At 34.7% G+C, this 25,747-nt stretch overlaps 3 protein-coding genes across 3 annotated transcripts; 1 reads left to right on the top strand and 2 right to left on the bottom strand.

Annotated features, from left to right (window-relative positions):
- The first annotated feature begins 8,568 nt into the window (after positions 1–8,568).
- Positions 8,569–9,768, top strand: LOC104889311 (RNA polymerase II C-terminal domain phosphatase-like 4). Its single transcript, XM_010674506.3, has one exon. It carries the CDS (start codon positions 8,569–8,571, stop codon positions 9,649–9,651), a length of 1,083 nt encoding a protein of 360 aa, XP_010672808.2. The 3' UTR covers positions 9,652–9,768.
- Positions 9,769–10,689: 921 nt separating this feature from the next.
- On the bottom strand, positions 10,690–14,574 carry LOC104889185 (LEAF RUST 10 DISEASE-RESISTANCE LOCUS RECEPTOR-LIKE PROTEIN KINASE-like 1.2). The gene is made up of 5 exons (XM_048641564.2): positions 13,420–14,574; positions 13,210–13,272; positions 13,033–13,059; positions 12,229–12,486; positions 10,690–12,130 (listed from the first exon to the last, which is right to left on the bottom strand). The coding sequence occupies exons 1-5, from the start codon at positions 14,201–14,203 to the stop codon at positions 11,166–11,168; spliced, it is 2,097 nt and encodes a 698-aa protein (XP_048497521.1). The 5' UTR covers positions 14,204–14,574; the 3' UTR covers positions 10,690–11,165.
- A 9,462-nt stretch (positions 14,575–24,036) lies between these two features.
- On the bottom strand, positions 24,037–25,140 carry LOC104889310 (LEAF RUST 10 DISEASE-RESISTANCE LOCUS RECEPTOR-LIKE PROTEIN KINASE-like 2.5). The gene has a single exon (XM_048640540.1). It carries the CDS (start codon positions 25,138–25,140, stop codon positions 24,037–24,039), a length of 1,104 nt encoding a protein of 367 aa, XP_048496497.1.
- Positions 25,141–25,747: the final 607 nt, after the last annotated feature.

The following is a 25,747-nucleotide window of genomic DNA, read 5'->3' as shown; positions in this document are numbered from 1 at the left end:
TTCTGCTATTCGTCTATTGGTGGAGAAACTGACTCACGAAAGAGCTAGAAAAAGTTAAGTGTAACACCCCGATAATTCTCTCTTTCTAGAAAATACCTTTATAACAATCCTAGAGAATTACCCAGGCATTATCGCCCGTGTGATAACGTTTCGGCTTACTCAGAATTTTGCAGCGGAAAACTTATTAAAACAAAAATCAACTTTATTAAACTTATGAAACCAAATGACAATGTCAAACTTAAACACACCAACTAAATAAACCTCAAACTTAAGTAAAGATGTTCCTACGAAAACAACTTAAATAATACTAATGTCACAAAAGCCTCTCCATTCCAGATTCCCCAATGGTATGCATCTTCGAACCTGTAATGTCAATGCTTTCTTGACTCTGCTCCCCCGAAGGATCACCACAGGACCAATAGGCAAAGCCATGATCACAAACACAGACAAGCACGTAATCAGCAAAGCTGAGTACTACATATCAGACATAAATAATCCTAAACATGATACTACAACATAAACTTGTAGGGATAAATAATAACATAACTAAGTAATACTCTGCAGATGACTTTTACTGAACTAAACTTAAATTAACTTTTTATCACTTAAATGGAATAGTTATTAGACGAGTTGTCCTGCCAATAAAAATGAAATGGGGGCGCGACTCCGCATTTCAGAGTGACCTGCGATATCGAGGAACCTTTGAATAAAAAGGGATGGTGATCAACCCATTCCTAGAAAAGCTATGGCACGCTCACCATAACCCCAACCCTTATGTCCAACTCTAGACGTGCACTAGTCTAAAGTCTATAACTTATTCTCGTTTCACTTTACGTTGCATTCATTTTAATACTTGTGTTGACACCACAACAACCAAATAACACACAATTCACAATCACATAATCACAACAAAATTCTTTTTATCTTTAGATTAACAAGTGTTCACAACTTATCAATCAAGACTCCTTTTATTTCTTTTTATCCTTTGTTGAACCCAGCCAACAGAAATCCGTACCTTTACATAGGTATAAACCATACTTACCAAATAAGATCCACGGTTCTTATAAGATAAATAAATACTCTCCAAGAATCTATGTAACACATGATTCCAACTTACTTAAATTAATCCACTTACGAATTAATACCAAACTGAACTTATTGCTTGCATCAAACTTCCATACAAACAAGTCATACTCATACATATTCTCAATTTACATGTAACACACAGGCAAGTAACATGTAAAGTAATTATAGTAAATCATATACATGACAACAAGGTCCTATACATGATACTAATAAGTAAAAATCATCCCTAAGGCATGTTCTAAACCATTTAGTAGAGGTGATCAAACATGGCCCGGCCCGCTGGCCCGGCCCGGCCCGGCCCGTTTTTGGGCCGGGTTTGGGCAGAATTTTTCGGCCCGCGGGCCGGGCCGGGCCCGGCCCGGTCATTTTTTTTTTTGTTTTTGGGCGGGCTTTGGGCAAGCTAAAAATGACTTTTTAGTCTATTTTTTGGCCCGGCCCGTTTTGGCCCGCAAAAGCCCGCTAAGCCCGGCCCGAAATAGCGGGCTTTGGACACAAAAATTCGGCCCGAATTTAGGCCCGGCCCGGCCAATGGGCAAATTTTTTTGGCCGCGGCCCGGCCCGAACCCGGCCCGGCCCGGCCCATGATCACCTCTACCATTTAGCACTTAGACTATGTACGTACCTTGTATAAACGCAACGGTAGGCCACCTTTATGCTCTAAAAGTCCCCTACAGTGAATTCTCCGCCTAGAACAACCAAATAATCAAGTAAATACTTGAACTAAAAAAAATACAGCAACTTTAAAACGTCCCAAACCCTTTTAAACTTCTTTAAAAATCGTTTTTATAATTTAAACTCTCATTATTTTTAATCCCTAGTATAGATCAACTATTCTAGTGATTAAAAACCATTAAAAACCTTAAAATATTAACTTTCTGAATTTCCAGCATCTATAAAATTTTCTAAACTTTCTGAAAATATTTTAAATGCATATAAAAATCATATTCCAATCAAAATTTATATTCATACTTTAAATATACGATTTCTAGTGATTTAAAACCATAAAATTCACATCTTTCATGATTAAAACTAAAAATAATAAATCTGAAAATTTTCTTTTACACATATGATCCGCAAATATATATATTTCATAATAAAAATAATAACTCAAATCGTAATCATGCAAATAATAATAAAATAACAATAAAAATTAGAACTTTAATGGAATCTTAAAGGAGAAGTAAAGAAAAACAACCAAAATAAGAGGAGGAAGAGGCGCCGGACTGAAGACAGCAGCAAGGGACCGGCGGCCAGCAAGGTTTCGGCTTCAAGAAAAGGTTTGTGACGTTTCTTGTTCAACAAGAAACGTTACTTAGCGAAGAAGAAACGATTTTTGAGAGAAAATATGAACTCGCGCTCAAGAGGAAGAGGAGAGAGAAAATGTCGAGTGAGAAGGGGGAGGCTCGAAAATCACGTGCAAGGGAGGAGAGAGAAAATAAAGTGTAGGGCAAAATATTTGGGTTTTAGGATATTTAAATAGGCTAATCCTATTGGGCTTAGGAAAAGGAATTCAATAATTAAAACTTTTGATGACTAACAAGATGGACTTATTAGGACTTTAGTCATCAAATTGTCCTTTCCCTTTTTATTACTTTTGGGCTTTCGATTCCATTAAGTTTTCTTTTCAAATACGCTTTTAATAATTAAACTCTTATTTAAAACACGCTTAATTAAAATATTACAAACTTTATTAAGCTAAGAAAAATATTTTTAGTTGACTTTTAAAATAGTCAACCCTTTTTAAAAGTCAAATCATTTTCCCAACTCATTTGGATTTAAATATAATTACATAAATACTTAAATATATTTATGAAAATCCTTTAAAAATGTGGGGGATTACATTAAGCCACCATACTTTAAGGGGAAAGCTGATCCTACCTTCTTAGAGAGTCGGATTAGGGAGTTTGAGAAGATTTTTGGAGATGTAAATTACCCCGAGGGTATGAAAGTAGGTCAAGCAGTACTGTATCTGAAAGATGAGGCTGATTTGTGGTGGAGAGAAAATTGGGCTAGAATAAGTGATGTTGAGGGATTTAATTGGTATTCCTTTGATTATGCTTTAAGAGGGAAGTTTTACCCTGCTTTTATGAGAAAACAGAAGCCCATGAATTTATCAACCTTAGGATGGGGAGCATGACTATCTCTAAGTACTATAGTAAGTTCATAGCACTGGTGAGGTTTGCACCTGAGGTAGTAGCCACTGAGGATTTAAAGGCTCAAAGGTTCGAGCAAAGTTTGACTGAAGAAATCTAGTTGTGGTTAGGTGGTGAAACCTTTTCATATCTAGACATTGTGTATGGAAGAGCCGCCCATATTTATGGTATTCAATCGAGGCATGATAAGAAGAATGTTGTAATGTGTAAGACGAGAAAGGATTTTAATGCTTGGGGAAATCAAGGGAATTTCAAGAAGAACAGGAATGGGAACGGAAATTTTCAAGGGAAAAATGGTCAAGGCTACAACAATAAGGGCCAGTCTGAGAGGGTTTACCATTGTAAGAACTGCAGTAAGAGCCACCTTGGTAGAGACTGTATGGGAGACCTAGTAACTTGTATCTATTGCCGTAAAAAGGGTCATAAGGAGTATGAGTGCTTAACCAAGCAAAAGAAAGAGAAAAATGGTAATAGGAGTGGTAACCAGGTGAAGTCTGGGTTCAACCAGTCGAGGAAGTCAAGGTTCTAAGTATGTAGGGTCACATAAAAATCAAAGAAGCTACAATAAGCTTACTAATGAGAATAGCAACCAGAATAAGGCTCTGGGTAAACTGTTCGTGATGAGTTGCAATGTACACTAGTAGAAAAAGGACGATTTGCGTCCCCTCATGTGCGTCGCACTAAAACGGAAACGACGCAAAAACAAAATTTGCGTCGCATGCTCGCTGGGGTACGACGCAAAAGACAACACACAAGCACCAGGTATGAGTGATGTGCGTCGCATCCTTCTTACCCGCGACGCATACAGACCATATGCGTCGCACCCTCATGAGGGTACGACGCACATCGCTTGAAAATAAATGAGGCCTATCTGCAATGTGCGTCGGATGGTAGTAGAGTGCGACGCGGATAATTGGGCTCAATATAGACACGCATACTCCTTTTTATTTACAAACCCTACTTCATTACTTCCTCATCTCAGCCGTCACTCTATCTCTTCTTTTCTCTCTCTCTCCTTCTCTTTTTCCTTCCTCATTACTTCATTTTCAGTAACTTCTCTCCTTCCTTCAACTTCTCTCCTTCCTTAAACTTCTCTCTCCTTCTCATTAGATCCGTTACATTTTTATTTTCATTTTATCATCCCACATTTTACTTCCTACGTTTCTCAAGGTGTTTTTCTTCGCCAAAAAATCTGCAAGTTCTTCGTCAGATTCATCAGATTTTTCAAGGTGCTTGTCGGCGGATTCTTCTGTCGTGAACTGCAAATCATTCGTGAACTTCAAATCTTCATCAGAAAAAATGGCAAATTTTTCGTAAACTACAATTCGAATATTGCAAATCCTTCGTGAAATGCATTCGTTTATTTTTGGCTCTTAACAGTACTAATTTCGAGATCCTTCGTGAAATGCAAATCCTTCGTGAAAGGTAACTTTCTTTTTTTTACTTTTTTTTTTGCTTGTCTTAATTTTTCGTTGTTTGTCATTCTTTCCAGATCTGTTTGAATACCTCCTCGTTTTTTGATTTTCGTCTGTGTCGTTTTTTCGTTTTCGTTTTTCCAGATCTGTTCGAATTATAAGAACGAGAAGGAAGGTCAAGATGTGAAGGAAGCTCCAAAAATTTTGTACTATATTAGTTATTGATAGATTTGTATATATATTAATATTGTTGTATTATATTTCGAGATCCTTCGTGAAATGCAAATCCTTCGTCGAATCTGTTGAAGTATTTCTACAAATTCTTGCTTTATTCTTTATTAGTTTTATTTGATTTTCCATTTGGTTGTGGGTTGATTCGTTTAATTTGAACTGCATTAGTTTATTTTTGCACCTTGAATTTCATTTTTTTTTTCAAGTTTCTGTTTAGTTGTGGGTTGAATTTATAAAAATTATTTTTTTTAAAAAAAAAAATAAATTTTGCGCCGGATATTGTTGACATACGACGCAGATCTAATAATTTTTTTTTATTAAAAAATAGCAATTTGCGTCGCACGTTGCCCGAGGTGCAATGCAAATTACTCATCTGTGTCGCACCCGAGGCAATGTGCGACACACATTACCCTATGAAGCTATGTGGTTGGCTTGGTGAGCCATCTGCGTCGCACCGTATACATGGTGCGACGCAAATAGTTGAAGATTTGCGTCGTTTCTGCATCCGACGCAGATCATTGATAGGTCATTTGCGTCGAGACCTGTGCCGTCGGACCGAAGTCCGACGCAAATAGGGGTCTCGGGTCCGACGCAAATTAACCCTTTTCTACTAGTGTTAGTTGAACGATCTGTCGACGTAGTTTCTGGTACTTTTTCTATTAACTATGTTCTCGTTAAACCATTATTTGATTATGGGCGACTTATTCGTTTGTTTCGTTGTCTGCCATTAAGAGTCTGGGGTTGGTAGATTTTAAGGTGATTGATTTGCCTATTAGTATACCTACCTAGAGAGATCATAAGGTGTACCAAGTTGTTTAAAGATTTGCCTTTGAAGATAGGAGATAGTGTATTTCCTTCTGATTTGATAGACTTCAATTTGGGAGACCTAAATGTTATTCTTGGGATGAATTGGTTAGGTTTCTATAAGGCCAAAATAGACTATGAAGCTCAGAAAGTAGTGTTGAGAAGCCTTTTGGGAAAGTTAACTTCGTATCAACGTTTTGGGAAGCCTAAGAACTTTGGAATTATTTCTGCAATGCAAGTGAAGAAGTTGATGAAGAAGGGGTGTGAGCTATTTTCAGTAGTGTGCAAGATGTGAGTAAAGAGGTTGGATTGAAGATCGAGAATGTTCCAAGCGTGAATGAGTTTATGGATGTATTTTCGAGTGAGATTTTGGGTATGTCGCCTACAAAAGAGTTGAGTTCACCATAGACTTAGTTCCTGGAAATGCACTTATATCTAAGGCACCTTATAAAATGACACCTTTTGAGATGAGTGAGTTGAAGATGTAGTTGCAAGAGTTGTTGGATAAGGGTTATATTAGACCTAGTGCATCACCTTGGGGAGCTCCTGTGTTGTTTGTGAAGAAGAAAGATGGGAGTATGATATTGTGCATCGATTATAGGGAGTTGAACAATGTAACCATCAAGAACAAGTATATTTTGCCTAGGACAAATGACCTGTTTGACTAATTGATGGAGCGAGCATATTCTCGAAGATTGATTTGCGTTCGGGGTATCACCAATTGAAGGTAGATGATAAGGATATACCTAAGATGCATTAAGTACGCATTATAGTCATTATGTGTTTACTGTGATGTCGTTTGGGTTGATCAATGGTCCGTCCAGATTTATGGATTTAATGTATAGGATATTCCATGAGTTCTTAGATAAGTTCGTTGTGGTAATCATTGATGATATTCTGATTTATTTAAAGAGTGAAGAAGAGCACTCATAGCATACAAGTTTAGTAATTCTGTCTTACCTAAATCTTGGTGGACATGCTATGTACACAATGACACTAATATAATAGAATTTTTCCCTAGATAATGCTAAAGGGAGTTTTAATTCTTTCTATGCGCCAAAGTTAAACTTATTTCCTTGCATATCGTCCATGTCATCATGCACACAATATTTTTTTATATTTTCCTCAAATAAAATCGCTACTCAAACTAGTTGTTTATCTCATGGTAAGTCGATGGCTGAGGTAGCAGAAATTGCCACCTCAGGTAGCGGTATTATACGAAGGAAAACTGCTACTTGTGGTAGCAATTTTGTATAAGGGGAAGATTTTTTTTTTTTTTTTCAAAATTCACACAACATATTACCAATAAAAGGCCCTAAATCGAAAATTCACAAAATTACTAACACAACACAACACATACTACAAATTCAATTTACGAATTCACAAAATTCCAATTATATATGCAATAGGGTACCTACATTATTAATTGTTCAATTATTTGTAAAAATTAAACTTCATTTAGAGTTGATAATTTTGAAAAAAGTAAAATCACAATAACTTGTTTGTCGTCCCCGTGTCGCACGTCCTCCCTCCTCTTCTTGCTTTGGTTATTTTCTTTCTTCTCAAGTTTTATTTAATGCAAAGTTTATATTTTTAAGGATGATTTTTAATGTGTTTATGTTTAAAAGTTATATAGTTTGACTATTCAATTGTGAATCTAAGATTATTTAATTTATGTAATGAAGAAATAAAAATTCAGATTTACTTATTATGTTTCTGAAATTGAGTATTCTTATGATTTTAAGTATATTTTAGTATGTTTAAATAAAAAGAGTTTAGTATAGAATATATTGCTGTAAATTTGAAAAGAGTGTTGGTGTTGGAGTTTCCATGATTTAGACATGATTTTTGAGATTTTTGACAACTAGTGTAGTAAATACTATACTAGGAGGTTGTAAACTAATTTTTGATGATGGGAAAGGTTTTTAAACACTTTTCAGAAGGGTTTAAAGTATTTTATTATTGTTGTAAATTTATAAAGGATTGATTGTGGATTTATATTGGTTGTTTAAGGTGGAGAATTCTCTTTAGACAACTTTTAAGGTTGTGAAAGTGGCCTCTCGATTTGCAACACAAGGTACGTATGGTAGTGGTGGAGAGTGGTGACCGCTATGAGCGGAATGTTGTGGGTAAGCAATAGAGGAGAATGAGGGAAGCAAGAAATGTTATCGCTATGAGGACGAGGAGATCGCTATTGACATAATTAGCAGTTAACATAATAAACTGCTAATGAAAGTGGCGGTTTTGTTATTAATAGATCGCTATTCAAGTTAGCACGTTATATTACAGAATCGCCAATTCAAGTAGCGGTTTTGCAAGCGCAAATAAAATAATTTTCCTCGTCCTTGTCCTACATTGAGGATATGGAGGGAATTAATTGTAACTTTGACACATAAAGGAAATTAAAATGGCCATTAATAATATCTAGGGAAAAAATTCTAATAAATTAGTGGTTGTAAGATTTTTTTATTTATTTCAGTGGGTGCAAATCTACAAATCCTTACAAAAATAAACTACACATTTTCATAATCTATAAAAAGTTGTATAAAATCAAAATTTATTTTAGTGGGGTTCACCGTTGACCATAGTTCATACTAAAAGAGAGCTCCCCTCTTCTCTGATTGGCTGATACATTCATATTTGTATATTTATTTCTTTCCAAGTGGGACTCTGCTTTCTTTTCCTAGTCCGAATTGGTGTCAAATTCAGTATTCCTTATCCGAAGTTATCAAGTCCTTCCTCAGACCGCTTATAAAAGGAAGAATAAGGGAGGCACAACGCACCATATCATATTTCTCTAGCGATCGATTTCTGGTAGTACAAATCTTTGTCAAACGAAAAATTCGAACCACAAAATAATCAATAATCAACAATCAACAATGAGCACTCAAAATTTAATCAACAGACTTAAAACAGATCATATAAATCATCCATGTTTGCATATCAATTGCTTCAACAATTGGTGTATATGGTGCGGTAAGACTTTAGATAAGCCTGTGTATCTGCCTCATAATATACATAATCCGGAAGTTAATTCTTTACTAAACCAAAAGAAACTATATCTAGTTCTTGATCTAGATCATACGTTGCTTCATTCGATTCGATTAGCGAACTTAGGTTTGAATGAGGAGTACTTAAAGGATCAAACTATATCCTCTTTGTTTAGACTAAATAATATAGGGATCATTACGAAGTTGAGACCGTTTGTTAATAGGTTTTTACAAGAAGCAAATACAATGTTCGAATTGTGTATTTACACTATGGGGAACCGTACTTATGCATTAGAGATGGCAAAACTTCTTGATCCTGAAAACGAGTATTTTAAGTCGAGAATAATTTCTAAAGATGATTATCCTGAAAGAAATAAAAAAGGGCTAGATGTTCTAAAGATACCAGAGAGTTTAGCTGTGGTACTTGATGATACAGAAGCAGTTTGGGAAGAGCACAAAGAAAATTTGATTTTGATGGATAAATATTGCTACTTTTCTTCAAGTAGTAGTAATTTTGGGTATAATAACTGCAAGTCTCTTTCTCAATTGAACAAAGATGAGGATGAATGTGATGGAGCACTTGCAAATATTCTCCGCGTTCTTACACAAATACACCACGAATTTTATGATAATAATTGTGCAAATGTTGTTGTTAGAGATGTGAGGCAAGTGCTAAAAACAACAAAACAGGAAGTTTTAAGAGGTTGTAAGATAGTATTTGGTGGGGTTTTCCCTAGAAACTATGATGCTGCTAATCACCGTTTGTGGAAGATGGCGGAAGAGTTGGGGGCTATATGTTCGAATGAAATCAACTCTTGTGTCACCCATGTTGTTTCCGTTGATGTTGGCACGGAGAAGTCTTGTTGGGCGGTTCGAGAAGGCAAGTTCCTGGTGCATCCTAGGTGGATTGTAGCTGCATATTATCTATGGCGAAGACATTCTGAAGACAAGTTTCCGGTGGAGGTAGCTTAGTGTTCATCGAACTAGCCTGATTAGATGGTCTAAATTGATACCAGAATCTTCAAGTTCGCAATCACTAAGTCAAACAATAGAACAACTAATCTTACAAACTCAAATACAGTCAAGGAGATGAAGGATTAAGATATCACAAGTTGGGATGATTCGCCAAATTAAAATAAATTTAGCTCACAATATAAGCTGTCACTCTATGCTCAGATCATCTTATTTCAACAAAAGATTGTAAAAGACATTGTATTAGTATTATGTAATTCGATTTCCCTGTTCACCTCATAAAAGCATAGGTATGAACAAATTTCAAATGTAAGAACTAGCGTTCTTCTTCTGCACAATCATGGAATGAAAATTTATCTTTTATACATTTATATTCATTTTCTCAAACACTTATAGATGTTATTTAATATTCACAAACAGCAATTACTTTGAAACATATCCTGCAGACGGCCTAATAGTTGGGTTTGGATGGCAACAGCCAGCAAGCCAACCCCAATAAAAGCATACAATTCGCCTGCCTCCCATCATAATTTCCCTTCAATGTAGGGTCTATAGCACTAGTAAACAACTCAGATGAATTAAGTTTGACAATTATCATAGCTCTATTGGTTTTTATCACTACTGCATGTCTGCATCTTCTGTCTTCTGCAGTTCTGCTCTAGTTTATTTATATCTCAACTCAGAAAGTTTTTTTCTTCAGAATATAATTCAGATTGTTTATTATGTCTACATTCTTTGCTATTTTAGTTCATTGCTTCTATAATTTTCAATTGACATTTTTCAAAAAACCACCAGCAGTTGAAGATGATGATAATCCGTACTGAAGAATATATCTTATATGTGCAGTACTGGATTAAACAGACGCCAAAAAATGTCTTTTTACTACTAAAATGTATGTTTTACGGATGAATAAATTAACCTATAATCTTATCTTAATAGTATAAAGTTACATTTAATTCATGTACTTTCATGCTGAAGAATACACAAATGTCATGCTGACCTTGAGCAATTACTGTATTTTCAAGAGCAGAACCTATGTGAGTTTCAAACCTCAATTCATATACTTTCATGCTGAAGAATAAACATAATACATTCTGTTAAGCAAAAAGAATTAGAACTTTATCAAATACTAAAAGATGGGCATTTACATGTCTGATTCTCTGTAACTGTACTCATTGATGGCCAACTTAGAGGGGTACGATTGTATGGACCATAAGCTCACTAAAATCATCTTCTTTACGGATGCTTTTTCTTTATCGTTCATGATAACAGGAATTGCAACATCATGTGCATGTTCAACTCGCATGTATATCCACTGCGGAAAGTACAATTCACTGGTACATTGCATTTCGTCACAAAAGAAGCATCAATTGCCTTGACAGTTGACAATGCAACAAGATCTTCCCACCAACAATAGCATCACATCTTCCTTCTTTTATTCTTCTTCAGTTTTATAAAACCCAACAGACCTACTGGGAGTAAAAAATATTTACATGGTACGTGTAGGAAAGAATTTAGCTGCTGGTGTTAGTACTAGACCTGCTAACCCAATTAACTATTACAGAGTTTGGTGATGGCGGCTGCTCTGAATTTTCTGGAGGCGGCTTAGTCTCACTATCCTCTGACACAGATTCTATCTTGGCTGTTGCTATAAAGTGGTCCATATATTCTGCCTCCAATTCCTCGTAATTGACATTTTCAATCTGCTTCAAGGCCTCAAGAACCTCAGTCATACATGGTCTAAGTTCCTTCTCTTGTTGTAAACACTGAAATGCCAGCTCTGCAACCAGAGTTATCATTCTCTTCACCTTGAAATTTGACTCAAAGTCAAGTTTCTGATCAACCAACTCGGTTAATAATGTACCATGTTGGATTCTTTTCATGGCGTAATCGGATAGATTAATCTCATCCTGTTGCCTACTGAGGTCAATTGCAGGCAATGAAGATATCAGCTCAACAAGGACAACCCCAAAGCTATAAACATCACTTTTATTTGTAACTTGGTAGAATTTGCGATATTCAGGGTCAAGATAACCGGGAGTGCCTTGTGGTACGGTGGAGACATGGGTGGCATCACCAGGAAACAGCCTTGAGAGGCCGAAATCAGCTACTTTGACAGAGAAGTTGTTGTCAAGGAGGATATTGTTTGTTTTTACATCACGGTGTATGATGTCAGAAGAATGGAGATATGCCAATGCAGTGGCTGTTTCAGTGGCAATCTTCATACGGATACACCAAGAGAGGATTTCAGACCCTTTTCGATCCCCATGAAGATGATCAGCTACTGTTCCATTGCGAATGAATTCATAAACAAGGAGAAGCTCGCGACTATTTCTCGAGGTGCACCCATATAGTGTAACTAGGTTGGGGTGGCGTAAGCGTGCAAGGATCTCAATTTCATTCATAAACTGTCCTATCCGCTTGTAATTTTTCTCATATAAACGCTTCACTGCTACTTCTCTCCCATCTCTGAGTTTCCCTAGATTGCGTAGTATATATCAGTGATTAATTAATTTAAATGTGGCAGATTTTGCTACATATCAACAGTAAATTTGTTTGTTATTTTTAGGATCTCACCATAGTACACAATTCCAAAGCCACCGTCTCCTAGTTCTTGGGACTCGTCGAAATTGTTGGTTGCTTCTTGGAGCTCACTGTACGATAAGATTGGTATACCACAGAAGGAGCTGCCAATTTCAAGGTCTGAGTTCATAGGATCAGAGCTAAGTCTACGTGACAGTAGCGTATGAGAACGGAGCTTGGGTTTCATGTAACACCATAAACCAACATTAAGTGCTACAACGCTTAGAAGTATCAAGAAAACCCCTGGGACGGCTGAAAAAGGGAGATGATATCAGTTAACTCGAATTCATAATATATCCTTCAGCATTAATACAAAACAATAACTATCGAACCTTTCACGAACACCTGGTTAAATTTATGTTGGCAGATGATTAGAAGTTACGGGTTCATCTCCTTGATTTACTTACACTAATTCCAAATCAAGTGCCATTTGTAATAAAGTTAAAGATAAATATAGTCGTATAATCTAAACACATGATTGTTAATATTTTCTTTTATGAATTTCGAAATTTATATACACAGTGGTTAAATCTAAATATGAAGTCAAAGTTGTTGAATCTAGAATATTTGAGATACTTTTTGCAGAGTAAATCAAATAACAAGGAGTACTCCCGCACTTCACTTTACTTTGGTGGAGAACAAAGAGGAAGTACAAGAGTAAGAGAAAAACTGAAAAAGTGGAGAGAGGAAGTAAATGAGATATATTAACGAGAATAGAAAAAGCAATAACGTGTAGACTAAACCGAAACAAACCAAAAAGGAAAGTGGGTAGATTAAAAGAAATGGAGTGAGTATTACCTAAGCCAACGATGAGTTTCCATTTTCCTGCAGAAAAATCAGAAAAAAAGTAGATTTAAAACTCTAAAGATTGAGACAGAGTGTATGGTGGGCCTGGTGACTAGTAACAATCATGCCAAACATAGTCATATACCAATAATAATCTACTAAATGCTTAACAGATGAATTATATATTACCTGATTTTCGGTGCTTTGGGGAGCAGTCATCCTCTGTATCATTTGATGATGATCCACATTTGACTATACCAATAATTAAGGCACACAGCATCATCAGTATGACTACTAACAAGTAACAATTATGCCAAACATACCACTATACCAATAATTATGAATTTATGATGTATTGGAGAAATTGCTTCACACACAGACACAGTAGTATATATTTACCTGCGGCTGCTCTTGGGTCCTTGTGGAAGCAGTCATCCTCCTCTGTATTATTTAATGATGATCCACATATCCCGCCAGATATTTGACACTCAGAACAAGCTGGGGATTCTTGAAATTCCACCTCGAACCCCTGCTTCCAGATATCATAAAGTGTTTTGTTTGATTCTGATTGGCAAAAAGCATTCAGTTCTTTTTTAAGAACAAGAACTTTACTCCTTTTGCAAGACATAAGTCGTTTGATCACTTCAGTCAGTTGGGCGTCTTCCATGTCAGCCTCGTCGTAGTAAATTGTGGTATGGCTGTCTGAGCTGTTAGTAGAGCATCTGGAAATAATTTCTGGATAACTCAAGTCTTTCAACTTGTAGGATAAGGTAACATTCTCAACATTATCAGTGAATTGAAAGAGCTTATCAAAAATTTTGTTGTTGAGAGGAAAAGGACAAGTGGTATGATTCTCAGAGTAGCCTCGGAGTCGAATGATCGTTTTTCGAGACGATTTTTGGATGTCAAGTATGTCATAATTCAGTCCATCATATCCAATTTTCACTACAGGAAAATCCTTATAACATGATGTTAGCTGAAGAGCTGGGTGGCCACAGCGTTTTGGCCTCCCCAGCCCCCAAAATGGATAACTGACATTGGTATGAATGCTCCCACACAACAGTGACAATGGATGCGAGCATATCTCATATGGGTTTTCGGCACCATTTGTGGCGCGCAAAGTAAGGAGGATAATGAAGATGGTTAAGGTGTAGAAGTATAATGGGAAGACTTGAGAAGTCATGGAGAATTGGAAACAACTAACAGAGTTGATCCCTTCAAGTAAAGCATACAGAAGGATGATCTATTTAGTATAGTACATTATTAGCTTTTGTTTGTCTTCCACAATAAAGATATTGTCCATTGTTTGTTGGACCCGCACTTGACTCGTATTACTAGTGGCAAGACTTGGTGAAAGAGACGGAGAAACCAGAAAACAAAAATAAAAATAAAGCAAGCAAGACCACAATTTTTCTTCCTTATCAATTGCCATTAGAAGATCATGATTGGTTATTAATGGAAGTACTAGTCAATGGTTACATATACTTGCTCATCTTCCTCGAAAGTGCACTTTGGAGAATTTTCCTTGGTCTTTTTTTTTGTTCTGATATATAATTGTAATCACTACGTTTAGGATACGCTTGAATTAAAGGTGATGTATTAAAGGGGGTAATAGAAACACAAATATAAAGAATGATTGTGAATGGAAGGGGTGATAAATGAGAAGGTATATCTTTATTATATCTCTATTATATAAGGGAAGGGGGAGCAATGGTGTCCTCTTTTGAAATGCCTATTTTACCCCATTCCCTTTCTAAATTACAAAAGGAATGTCAAAATCAAAAATCAACACTCAAAGAAAACTACCGAAGATTAATTTACAACACTCACTCACAAATCACTTAAAAGAAGAAACTTTACAAATCACTCATACAATTAAGAAAATCACGTTACACAAATCACGCAAATCACTTAAATAATCAAGAAACTTTATTAAAACTTAAAATTAACATACAAACTAGAACTAATAACCTAGATCATTACATACAAAAACATTTTGAAAAATGTACTTACAATCACTATTCTAAAGAACCATTCACAATTACATACTCACAAAAGTTACCTATAAACACAAATCTGAGAAAAAACATAAGATTTTGACAGCAATATCACACATTCATCCATCGGCAATTTGCGAACTTCCAAAAAGGTACATAATTCTTTTAACCTTCAAAATTATTTCACATTAGTTGAAATAAACAATAACAACTTAGTCGACTATTATGTAGTTAAAAAAATGGAGATGATAACAATGAGTTCAAAAGGGCTTTTATACAACCAGACTTGAATTTAATTCATTTTCATATAAAACAAATTTAGTTTTTTCTATAAAAAAAATGCCAAAATTAAAATTTTTACCCAAAAATTTTGCAAAAAATCCATGTTCAGAAATAAATTTTGGAAACCAAAACAATATCAAACTTTTTCCGACCAACTTTTGCAAAAATTTATTTTCAGAAAAAAAACTACATTAATTTGCGAAAAGTAATAATTTTTGTTTTTCTAAAAAAAATTCCAATATCAAATTGTGTATGAATAATTTAAAATTTTATTTCAAATATAATTGAAGTTCAAAGTGTTAAAATTTAGAAAATGACAAAATTTAAAATGATGAAAATTTTAAATATCAATGTTTGAAAACAGAGTTTAGAAGTTAGACAAGGAAAAAAAAAGTGAATTTAGTTTATACTTTCCGGTTACAATTTTGGGATTATGGATCAAATTTTACCCTTGCTAATGCCTAAAAACGGTAAACTTTGTGTTTTAAAAAAAAATGAGGCACGCATTGCGTGCGTAAATTGTTAGTAAGGGAATGGGGGAGATCCCAAAATAAATTTACTTAATTACCCCTAAGTAAATCAACTATTCTACCAAAAAAAATAAATGAAAGAAAAACAAACTCAAATATAACATAAAAAAATAAACAAAGAAAAATATATCAATCAAATATTTGATCAATCAATACACAATCAAGTAGTAAATCAAAAAGGAAAATATTATCAATTAACAAAGTGAAATGATTCAATTAAAACAAAATATTTTGTTGATAAAAATATAAAAAAATCCTTAATAAATCTGCTAATAACATTCTTCTATCGCTCATGAGTTTTAATTTTAAAAATCTTAAAGAAAGTATAAATAAAATAAATAATAAAAAACGGGTTTGGTTAAGTGATGTAGGCTAAATAAACAAAATTAGATAGCCCAAAAAACATGTCTAATGTTCAAATTTTTCCTTTGTTTATGCCCAAAAAAGTTATAAATTATGTTCTAAAAAAGTGAAGCAAGCATCGCGTGCATGAATTGTTATACTACATAAGGAAAGGGAAGAGGCTATGGGGTGTCCTCTATTATATTACTAAATTATCCTTATAATGTTGAAATTTAAAATCTATCCTTCAATATTCATACATACATAAATAACTTAACAGAAATAAAATTGTATGTCCTTAGTTTTTTCTACAAATCCAATTCAAAAGTCAAAAAATTACACAAATATAGAAGACATCTCACAAGCATAACTGGCAAAAATATTTATAATAAATTTATATTTGTAATAAAAATAAAGAAATATAGAGTAAATAATTAACCAAACTGAAAAATTAGACGATAAATTCGGTAAAAGATAAAAAAAAGTTAAACAAAATAAAAGAAAAAAAAATGAGTAACTAAAATACTAGACCTATTGCGAGCATATGAAATCAGATAGCAGCTTAATAGATTACGAAAGTTTGCCTAACTAAAAACATGTTACCGCATGCATCGCATACAAAACATGCTAGTTGATACTTAAAGAGAGGGGAATTGTTACCCCTATTTAAGCTAATAATAGAAGAAAAAAATATAAAGAATGATTGTGAATGAAGGGGTGATAAATGGGAAGGTATATTGATGCTTAAATAGAGGGAAATTGTTACTCTGATTTGGGGTAATAGTTACCCATCACCCTTTGATAGTGATAGATACCAAATCAACACAATTTTGCATTCTTTACGGCCAAACGATAGGAAAAATAGTTTTTCTTACGTATGGCCGCGTGCGGGCTTATTAAACTGCCTGCTCATCTTGTTTGGAGATTCAAAGTTTTTATTGAATAGAAAAAAAAAGAAGAGTACAAACTAATATCTATGCAACTCGTCTAACGCAAATAAAAAGTATCATCATACAAGCTTCCTCACTTCCTAGGAAGGGTTCAAAACAAGGACTCTTCATATGCTAGCCAACTTTTGGCAAAGTTTGCTGAAAGGTTTGGATATTAATTTATTAATGAGTACAACTTTTCATCTGGCTACAAATTGGCAAACATAACGAATGATTCAGACTTTAGAAGATATGTTGCCATCTTGTGTTATGTAGTATCAGGGTTCATGGGAGGATTTCTTGGATTTGATAGAATTTTCCTACAACAACATTCATCATGCAAGTATTGTATTGGCTCCGTTTGAGGCTTTTATCTGGTCAGAAGTGTAGAAGTCCAACCCGCTGGAATGATATTAGTGAAACTGTGGTGCTAGGACTCAAGTTCCTCGAAGAGACGGTGAAGCAAATGAAAGTGATTCAAGAAAAGATCAAGGCAGCTCAAGATTGGCAGAAAAGTTATGCTAATTTGAAGCGAAGGGATGAAGAGTTTCAGGTTGGGTAGAAGGTATTGTTGAAATTATCTCCAATGAAAGGGGTGATGCGATTTGGAAAGAAGGGAAAGTTAAGCCCACAGTATATCGGGCCTTATGAGGTGTTAAAGAAGATTGGAAAAGTGGCATATAAGTTGGATTTGCCATATGATTTAAGTCGAGTCCATGATGTCTTCCATGTATCTCAGTTAAGAAAGTATATTCCGGATGTGTCTCATGTGCTGCAACCCGAGACCATTGGATTAGCTGATAGTTTGACTTACGAGGAAAGACCTGTAAGAATCCTTGATAGTAAAGTTAGAAGTACTCGGGCTAAGAATGTAAGATTAGTCAAAGTATTATGGTCAAACCATCAGACTGAGGAAGCAACATGGGGAGCTGAAGCAGATATGTGCAAGAAATATCCATCGTTGTTTTTTGAGGTTAGTTGTCGAGTTACGGAGTCGTAACTCCTTTTAAGGGAGGTAGAATCCATTTTAGGATATTTTTGTGTCATTATATGCATTTTAGACATAAGCATTTGAGTTAGAAACTGTAATTTTGAGATTTTAATCCATTTTTGGAAAGTGTTATGACTTTTTATCTCAAGTTTCGAGGTTGAAACTCTGTTTAAGGGGGAGTAGACTGCGAAATGATTTATTTAAGAGTAAATAGTTGTTTATGGATGTTGAGTGTATTTCCGTTAGCACCTCGAAAGAACGGGCTGTTATAAGATGGTATTAGAGCAACCTTGGGACCTTATGCCTAGTTGGCTACCTAGTGAGGGTAAAAGATTCTTGGGGATGTTTGAAATTAATTTGGGATTATTAGTGGTTAAGAATTGATGATCGAAAATTAGGAAATTCAAAGGTTTAGTATATAAGTGTTTGCACTTTTGCGTGTGATATATGATTTCGTTTATGTAAATATGTAGTGTCTTGTGTTGTCCATGATGGTGTGTACTTTTGAAAAATTGTATGATTTGGTTAAGTAAACGAATTTCAAATAAAATCTTTGCAAATGTGATGATCGAAATTCTATGCTGAAATTTTTGCCCCTTTTGTTTTCTTGGCTCCTCGATTCTAATATTGAGTTGAAGTGGAGATACAGAAGCTGGTGGTTGAATTGAGGTTTGATGCCTGATATCTTATTCAAACTATTGTTTTCAAGTTTCGAGGATGAAACTTTAAATAAGGGTGGTAGTATGTAATAGCCCTATTTTTGAGTGCGCTTATTACATATTGATTATATTCATTAAGTTAATATGTTCCAGAAATTCTTATTTTATTTGAGTTATGGAGTATGAATTTTATTTGTCATATTGTAATGTATTCGTTATATTAATTATGTAACACCCCCAAATTACTCACTTTTAAATAAATAATTTAATAAATAATATTTGAGTAATTTAGGAGTATTACCGCCACGTGACTAACACGCTTTCGGCAACCAACTACTAACTAACCAAAATAACTTGCAGCGGAAGACTTTAACCAAAAATAATAATACTTCTTTATTAATAAAAGTAAATATTGTCTCAATACTCAAAATAAATGAAACATCTAATCTAGGTGAAGATCCCCTTCCTAGTATGCTCCCATGCACATCCAAAATTCACCTGCAAATCTGCTTACCAAAAAGGTAAACAGGGCAAAGCCAAATAGGAAAAAGAAAATACGCGTCAGTATAAAACTGAGTACGAAATGTACTAGATAAGTAACACATTTGTTAGTTCGTAACAATTTTTCATTTCGAAAACTCCATCACCAATAATTCAAGAATAACTCTTTAAGAATAAACTTTTCAAACACTTAATAATAATTCAAGAATAACATTTTAAGAACAAACTCTTCCAAACACTTGAATAATAATTCAAGAACAACCTTTTAAGAACAAACTCTTTCCAAACACTTGAATAATAATTCAAGAATAACCTTTTTAAGAATAAACTCTTTCCAAACAACTTGGATTAAAAATAATCCTGAAAACAATTCCTCTTCTTATCTCCCCTTCTATTTTGCTAAGTGTGCACACCCCCAAGCTAGTCATCCCATCACGGAGCTATATCAAGGGGTAACTATAATTGCCAACAAGTGGACTTTGAATCTCTTGATATTAATCAAGCGGAAATAATAATAATATGACTTGTAAGTCATGTTAAAACCTCCTTCCTCATAAACAACTTTTTGAACATTCAAAGTTCATAAAAACCAATCAACCTTTCCTTGTAAAAATAATTTAATTTTCCAAAAAGGATAACAAAACTTCTATATAAAAATGATTGATAAAATCATTCATTCTTTTCACTTTCAAGAGTGAAAAATAAAACATTGTAACCATTTTAAACCAAATTTCTAAACCAATCCAACCAATAAAATCAATAAACAACTTTATCATAAACCACATTTTAAAAGATCTAGCTACATAACGTACCTTGATCTTGCACAAACTAATATATATATTCACTTATTCTTATACTTGAGCTTCTCATAGCCAACCAACAAGCAATCTACCACATGAACTTAATCATGAATTAAACATGAATGATCTATCATGAGCATAATATTTTTGAGTAAGAAATATGAAAATATTTTTCTTAAACAAAAGAAAATTGAAACTTGAATAAGAAATATAAAACTAGAATACATAGGAAGAGAAAGAAGAACTTTGAAGTAAGAAATTATAGATTCTTCAAAGTTTTTGTGTGGAAAAGATGGCTAAAGGTGTGGGGTATTTATAGGAGTAGAATAGATATTACTTAATTTTCAAAATTAAAGAGTTTGTAACCTTCACCATAAATTAGGAGATTAAACCAAGATTTGTAACCTTCATCATAAATTTGGAAAACAAAACTCCCCCATTTACTTCACAATCCCGTCAAAAATAATGGCCTAAAATTTTTTTTTTTTTTTTGGTTTTTTGAATAATTTTGACTAGGATTTAAACCAAAAGTTTAACAAATCCAATTTTGGCGCCATATTCCCGCCAAAATAATTTAAAACCAAAATTACTAAAATATCCTTTGCTTACAATATTTATTTTAGAAAATAAATATAAAATACGTATTTATTTATTTAAATAAATACTAAAAATACGGGGTATTACAAATTACTATGAAGTTATTAATATATTATTTTATATATCGCGTTTAATGAGCAACTTGTTGATTTGTATTACCCGATTAGGAAACCAAAGTCGGGTTCCCATCCAGACCTTTTGTTATGTTATCGGTTAATGAATCCATAACCTCCGCCCTTCCTTTTTTATTCTCACGCCTTTCAAACCCCAAAACCCCAAGAGGAAACCCCCAAACCCGTGAAACCCGAACCCATATTTCCCTCTCTCATCGACTTTGTTACTGCCGCGTTAGTTTATGATCACCGGAGCTCTTTCCGTGTGCACTGTCATCGGTAGTTTTCAGCTCGTCGGAGCTGTGGGTGTGATGCTGCTCGCAAGGCACCACACCGTTGTTGTTGTTCGTCCTGCTGTTGTTGTTGCCCTTGTTTTCTCTCTCCTTCTTGTTCTCGTCGGTGCCCCAGTTCGTCGTGCCTCCTGTTGCCTTTTCGGTGATCTCCGCCGCTGCCGGAGGAAAGTCCCTCCCCTTGTCGTGGTCTCCCCTGCTTCAAGAGTAGAGGTAATGACTAACTCTTTCTTTTCCTCTTGAAATTCTAATTTCAAGTTTTACTTAAGCATAAGTTGCTGTTGTTTGTTGTTGTCATTGTTGTGCTGTTGTTCTTGTTGTTGTCTTGAATTATAGGAGTATGTTTTATTGGTTGTCGTTGTTGGTGGTGTAGGTGTAGGTGTTGTTGTTGTCATAATTGTTGGTGTGGCTGTAGCATTGTTGTTGTTACTGTTGGTGTTATTGTTGCAGTTGTTTCCTTGTTGTGGTGGTAGTGTTTTTGGGTGGTTGTAGTTCTTGTGATTGATGTTGTCTGGTTGGTGTCGATGCGATGTCGTCATGGTGATGCGTTATTGTTAGTTAGGGTTAGTAAATTAGTAGGAGTAGTTTGTAGTTAATTGGCAAGTTTAGTTAGTTTAGTTATGTAATTTAGATTTATGTTCCTAAGAGGTAGAATTAGTTTAAAGAATTTAAGATTAAGAATTTGGAATTATTGTTGTAAAGGATTTCTATATTGGGAATTAGTTATTGATTGTCGTTATAATTATGAGGTGATTTTTGGAGGATAATTTTGGAGTGAAGAATCACTCGGGATTATGAAGTTGATTGTATTGTTGGAATCTGGATTACATTTCAGGTAATTCAGTAAAATTATTTTCTCATGCCCTTTGTGTTATGTTTTTTATAACTGAGTTTGTACTATGACCATAGTTATGAATGTGATGATGAAATGTCATTGATTGATTATGAATACGCAACTGTTCTGCTGCCTTAGTTTATGAAGTAAAAATAGAAAGTGGGCAAGGCCGGTATATATGGGTGAAGGATGGTTACTCTTTTGACCTGATACGGTCGGCTATGCTCCATAACGAACCTTGGGGGTAGTATTGCTGGGCTCTAAAACGAACCTTGGAGGAAGCGTTTGTCCAAAGCATGTACTTACCACTAATTTGTTCAGGAGAGTGAGCTATGCCAGCGTTGTAACGAGATGAAAATGATTTGAGAAATAAAATGTATATAACGGGCTGAAGTAAAGGTTACGAGTTTTCCACTCATTTTGAAATTTTGTCTGTTTTGTATTTCTCCTATGAATTTGCAGGATTGGTGTTGTGAGCTCGGAATTGGAAGTGGAGCAAGATTATGATGTCGCCCTAGATTAAGGATTGAGTTTGTATTTAGATAATTGATTCGAGAATAATTATCGGTATTTCATTATATATCATTTAGGAAATTTTAGTCGAGATATTGGTGTAGTTAATGTTGTTTTTCCGCTGCGAAATGATTTATTTAAGAGTAAATGGATGTTGAGTGTGATCTGTTAGCAGCTCGGAAGAGCAAGCTGTTACACGGAGGGTGGGGAAATCAAATGGACGACTGTGGGGAGTGGGAGCTGTGGGGGAGGGGCTGTCATGGCCGGGGGAGGGGGGCTGCGGGTGGTGGGAGGATGGGGGACTGGGTGGTGGGAGGCTGGGTTTTAGTTTCAGGATTTGGGGTTAGAATTAGGGATTAATTAGGGTTTGAAAATAGAAAATTAGGATTAATGACTAACGATGGTTAATGTCGTTAGTCATTAAAGGCATTTCAGTGTATTATTGTGAAATTGAGGGGTACCCCATGTATTTTTAAAAGTGCGAGGGTAACTCGTGGATTTTTTGAAAACTCGAGAGTAATTGGTGAAAAAATCGTTACTTATATATTAATAAACAATATAAAAAAGAAAAAATTGGCATGAATAGCACCAACTATAACTTGGGTGCCAAAGAGTCCCACCAACTTATATTAATAGCCAAAATATAACGAATTATTGGCTTCGGAGTAGCCTGCGTCATAAACGACATTTACGGTCAAAGATTTAGCGGGAGCCGAGAAATCTTTATCATTTGAAAATTACAAAGTTGGCCTTAGTAGCACCAACTATGACTTTTGTCTAATAAGCACCACCACCTTTGACTTATAACTATCTATTTTGCCGAAAAAAGACGTCAATACTCAAGCTAAGAAGACCAATAAAAATTCTTGAAACAATGCAGTGAACGTGCTACACTTATGAAAATGGACACCCAAAGAATATATACTTACACCACCAAGATAAAAGCGCAAAATCTAATAAGAAAGCATACCCATAATTAAAACTACATCAGTAAGAAAAGAAAAAAAAGGGTGAGTAACCATTGATTATGCTTAGAAGAACCAGACAAAAAATAGTACTTCTTAGGTATAAGAGATAGAGAAAAAAAAAATTTAATCACAATTTTTCTTAGCGAAATTTGAAGAAAAATATAAAAGTTAAAAAAGACAAAAAGGTGAAAAAAATATGTTATGTAAAATTGGCCTTAATAACACCAATTATCAAAATTAGATGTAAGAAGCTCCGCCACCTTTAAATTGATAGTCATAACATCACCAACTTTTATCATGGGTGCAAAATATATCATTAAATGACACTGATGCCCGAACAACCCAACGGAGATACCCGTGCTTCAAAAGAATCTTTGGTTGCTAGTGTCATTTATTATATGTACTGTACCATAGTTTTGCCAGAAACACAGTATGAGGCACGGTGCTATAGTTTTGTTTTTGCAAAAATGAATTAAATTTTGTCACGCAATTCAACCCTTTTTTAAGTGTCACCTTATCGTCCAACAACAAATTCACGTACTGATAAAGACATGAAGGATTAAGATGATGAAACTACATATCAAATCATGTTCTCAAAAAATGAAGTGCAAAAACACACAATGTCTTAATGCATAATGTAGAATTTCCATAATAGAAACATAATTGGGTTTATGTCGATGTGTTCACAAAGTTGTCAACAGAATTGTTAACTAATCTTGGAGGGGACGACAGAGTCGGCTCCGGGGGCATCTGTATCGATTGTACGCTTCCTTGTAGCATCTCTATAACTGTACTCATCGATGGCCGACTTGAGGGGTACGACTGTATGCACCATAAGCTTACTAAAATCATCTTTCTTGCAGATGCTTTTTCTTCATCGTTCATGATTCCATGAATTGCAACATCATGTCCATGTTCTACTCGCTTGTATATCCAATGGGGAAAGTACAATTCACTGCTACATTGCATTTCATTAGAAAAATCATTTGTCCTTCCACATACCAAGTCTAAGACCATCATCCCATAGCTGTAAACATCCGATTTATGTGAAATACCACCAAAATTTCTGCAAAAAACTTCAGGGGCAATGTACCCAATTGTCCCTCTTGCTCCCACTGTCATCGAAATAGTACTTTCTTGTTGGGGACATAGCCGGGCTAAGCCAAAATCAGAGATCTTTGGGCAAAATTCATCGTTAAGGAGGATATTGTGAGGTTTAATATCAAAGTGCAATATTCGTGCATTGCAACCTCTGTGTAAGTAGTCGAGTCCTTTTGCAATTCCTAACGCAATACTCAAAAGTGTATCCCATGGCAATGACACTTCTCTAGCACAATTATAAGTAAACTTATCAAGAGATCCATTGGACATGAATTCATAGATCAAAGCTCTTTTATTCCCTTCAAAACAAAATCCTAAAAGAGTCACGACATTGACATGATTAGTTCTACCAATGCTTATCACTTCATTAATGAAATCCTCTCCATTACCCTTTGATTGTTTTAACGACTTCACAGCTACGAAGCGGTCATCATATAGCTTCCCTTTGTAAACAACACCATAGCCTCCTTCACCAATTTTTGTACTGAATCCGTTGGTCATTCTTTTTATATCAGCATATGTGTACTTTTTGAGAGCTAAGGATCCATAAGTTTTTAAAAATGCATCAATATTTTTTGATTTTTGTTGGGATTCTTCCTTCCATAAGATAGAAAAGTTCAAAATTGATCTTCTTTTTCTAAGACAGGACCATAGAGCAGTAATCAAGACCATTGTCAACATTAGTACACAGCCGCCTGAAGGAAAACGAATTTGAGATAAAAGTACTATAAGTAGACTTTATATTTTACTCATATATGATCATGCTATTGTCAATTAAATTTACCTCTGATTTTAGGAATTTTGGATTACCTTTTGAGTGAAACAATAATTGGTCGTTTATGACAAATTTTCCTAAACTCATTTTTGGTTAAAGTTAGCTAATTTTTGTTGTGTTAACTTCTTTTTCTCACATTTTATGTTTGTTAAACTCCCAAATTAGTACATACACACACCCTTAAGATGATCACCATACGCACAATGAACATCAAACACTAGATTTTGAACATAAAGACAAATGCAAATGGACATGCTCGATGATTTGGCTTGTTAGCCATGTACGTGTGTGTTTGTTTGACTAATTATCATGTACATTTGGCTTGTTAGCCATGTACATATGCGCACCATGCTCTACGTAAAAGTGTGTGCACCATCTATGTGTTGTGTTGAACTTCATAAGCTTACTTGAAATTATTTTTAGTGAAAATAATTAAATTTTATTCTAATAAGGTGGAAAGATCTAACAGGGCAATTGATAAAAAAAAAAGCTTGTTTTAATTTG

This window comes from Beta vulgaris, chromosome 3, assembly GCF_026745355.1.
Source record: "Beta vulgaris subsp. vulgaris cultivar EL10 chromosome 3, EL10.2, whole genome shotgun sequence".
NCBI lineage: Eukaryota > Viridiplantae > Streptophyta > Magnoliopsida > Caryophyllales > Amaranthaceae > Beta > Beta vulgaris.
Note: the sequence above shows the minus strand (reverse complement) of the source record. Positions and strands in the feature narration are given on the sequence as shown.

Coding starts and splice junctions, on each gene's coding strand:
- LOC104889311 (XM_010674506.3), top strand. CDS start 8,569: ATGAGCACTCAAAATTTAATCAACAGACTTAAAACAGATCATATAAAT.
- LOC104889185 (XM_048641564.2), bottom strand. CDS start 14,203: ATGACTTCTCAAGTCTTCCCATTATACTTCTACACCTTAACCATCTTC. Junction 13,273..13,419: donor GGACCCAAGAGCAGCCGCAG/GTAAATATATAC, acceptor TTATTGGTATAG/TCAAATGTGGATCATCATCA. Junction 12,131..12,228: donor CTTTGGAATTGTGTACTATG/GTGAGATCCTAA, acceptor TACGCAATCTAG/GGAAACTCAGAGATGGGAGA.
- LOC104889310 (XM_048640540.1), bottom strand. CDS start 25,140: ATGGTCTTGATTACTGCTCTATGGTCCTGTCTTAGAAAAAGAAGATCA.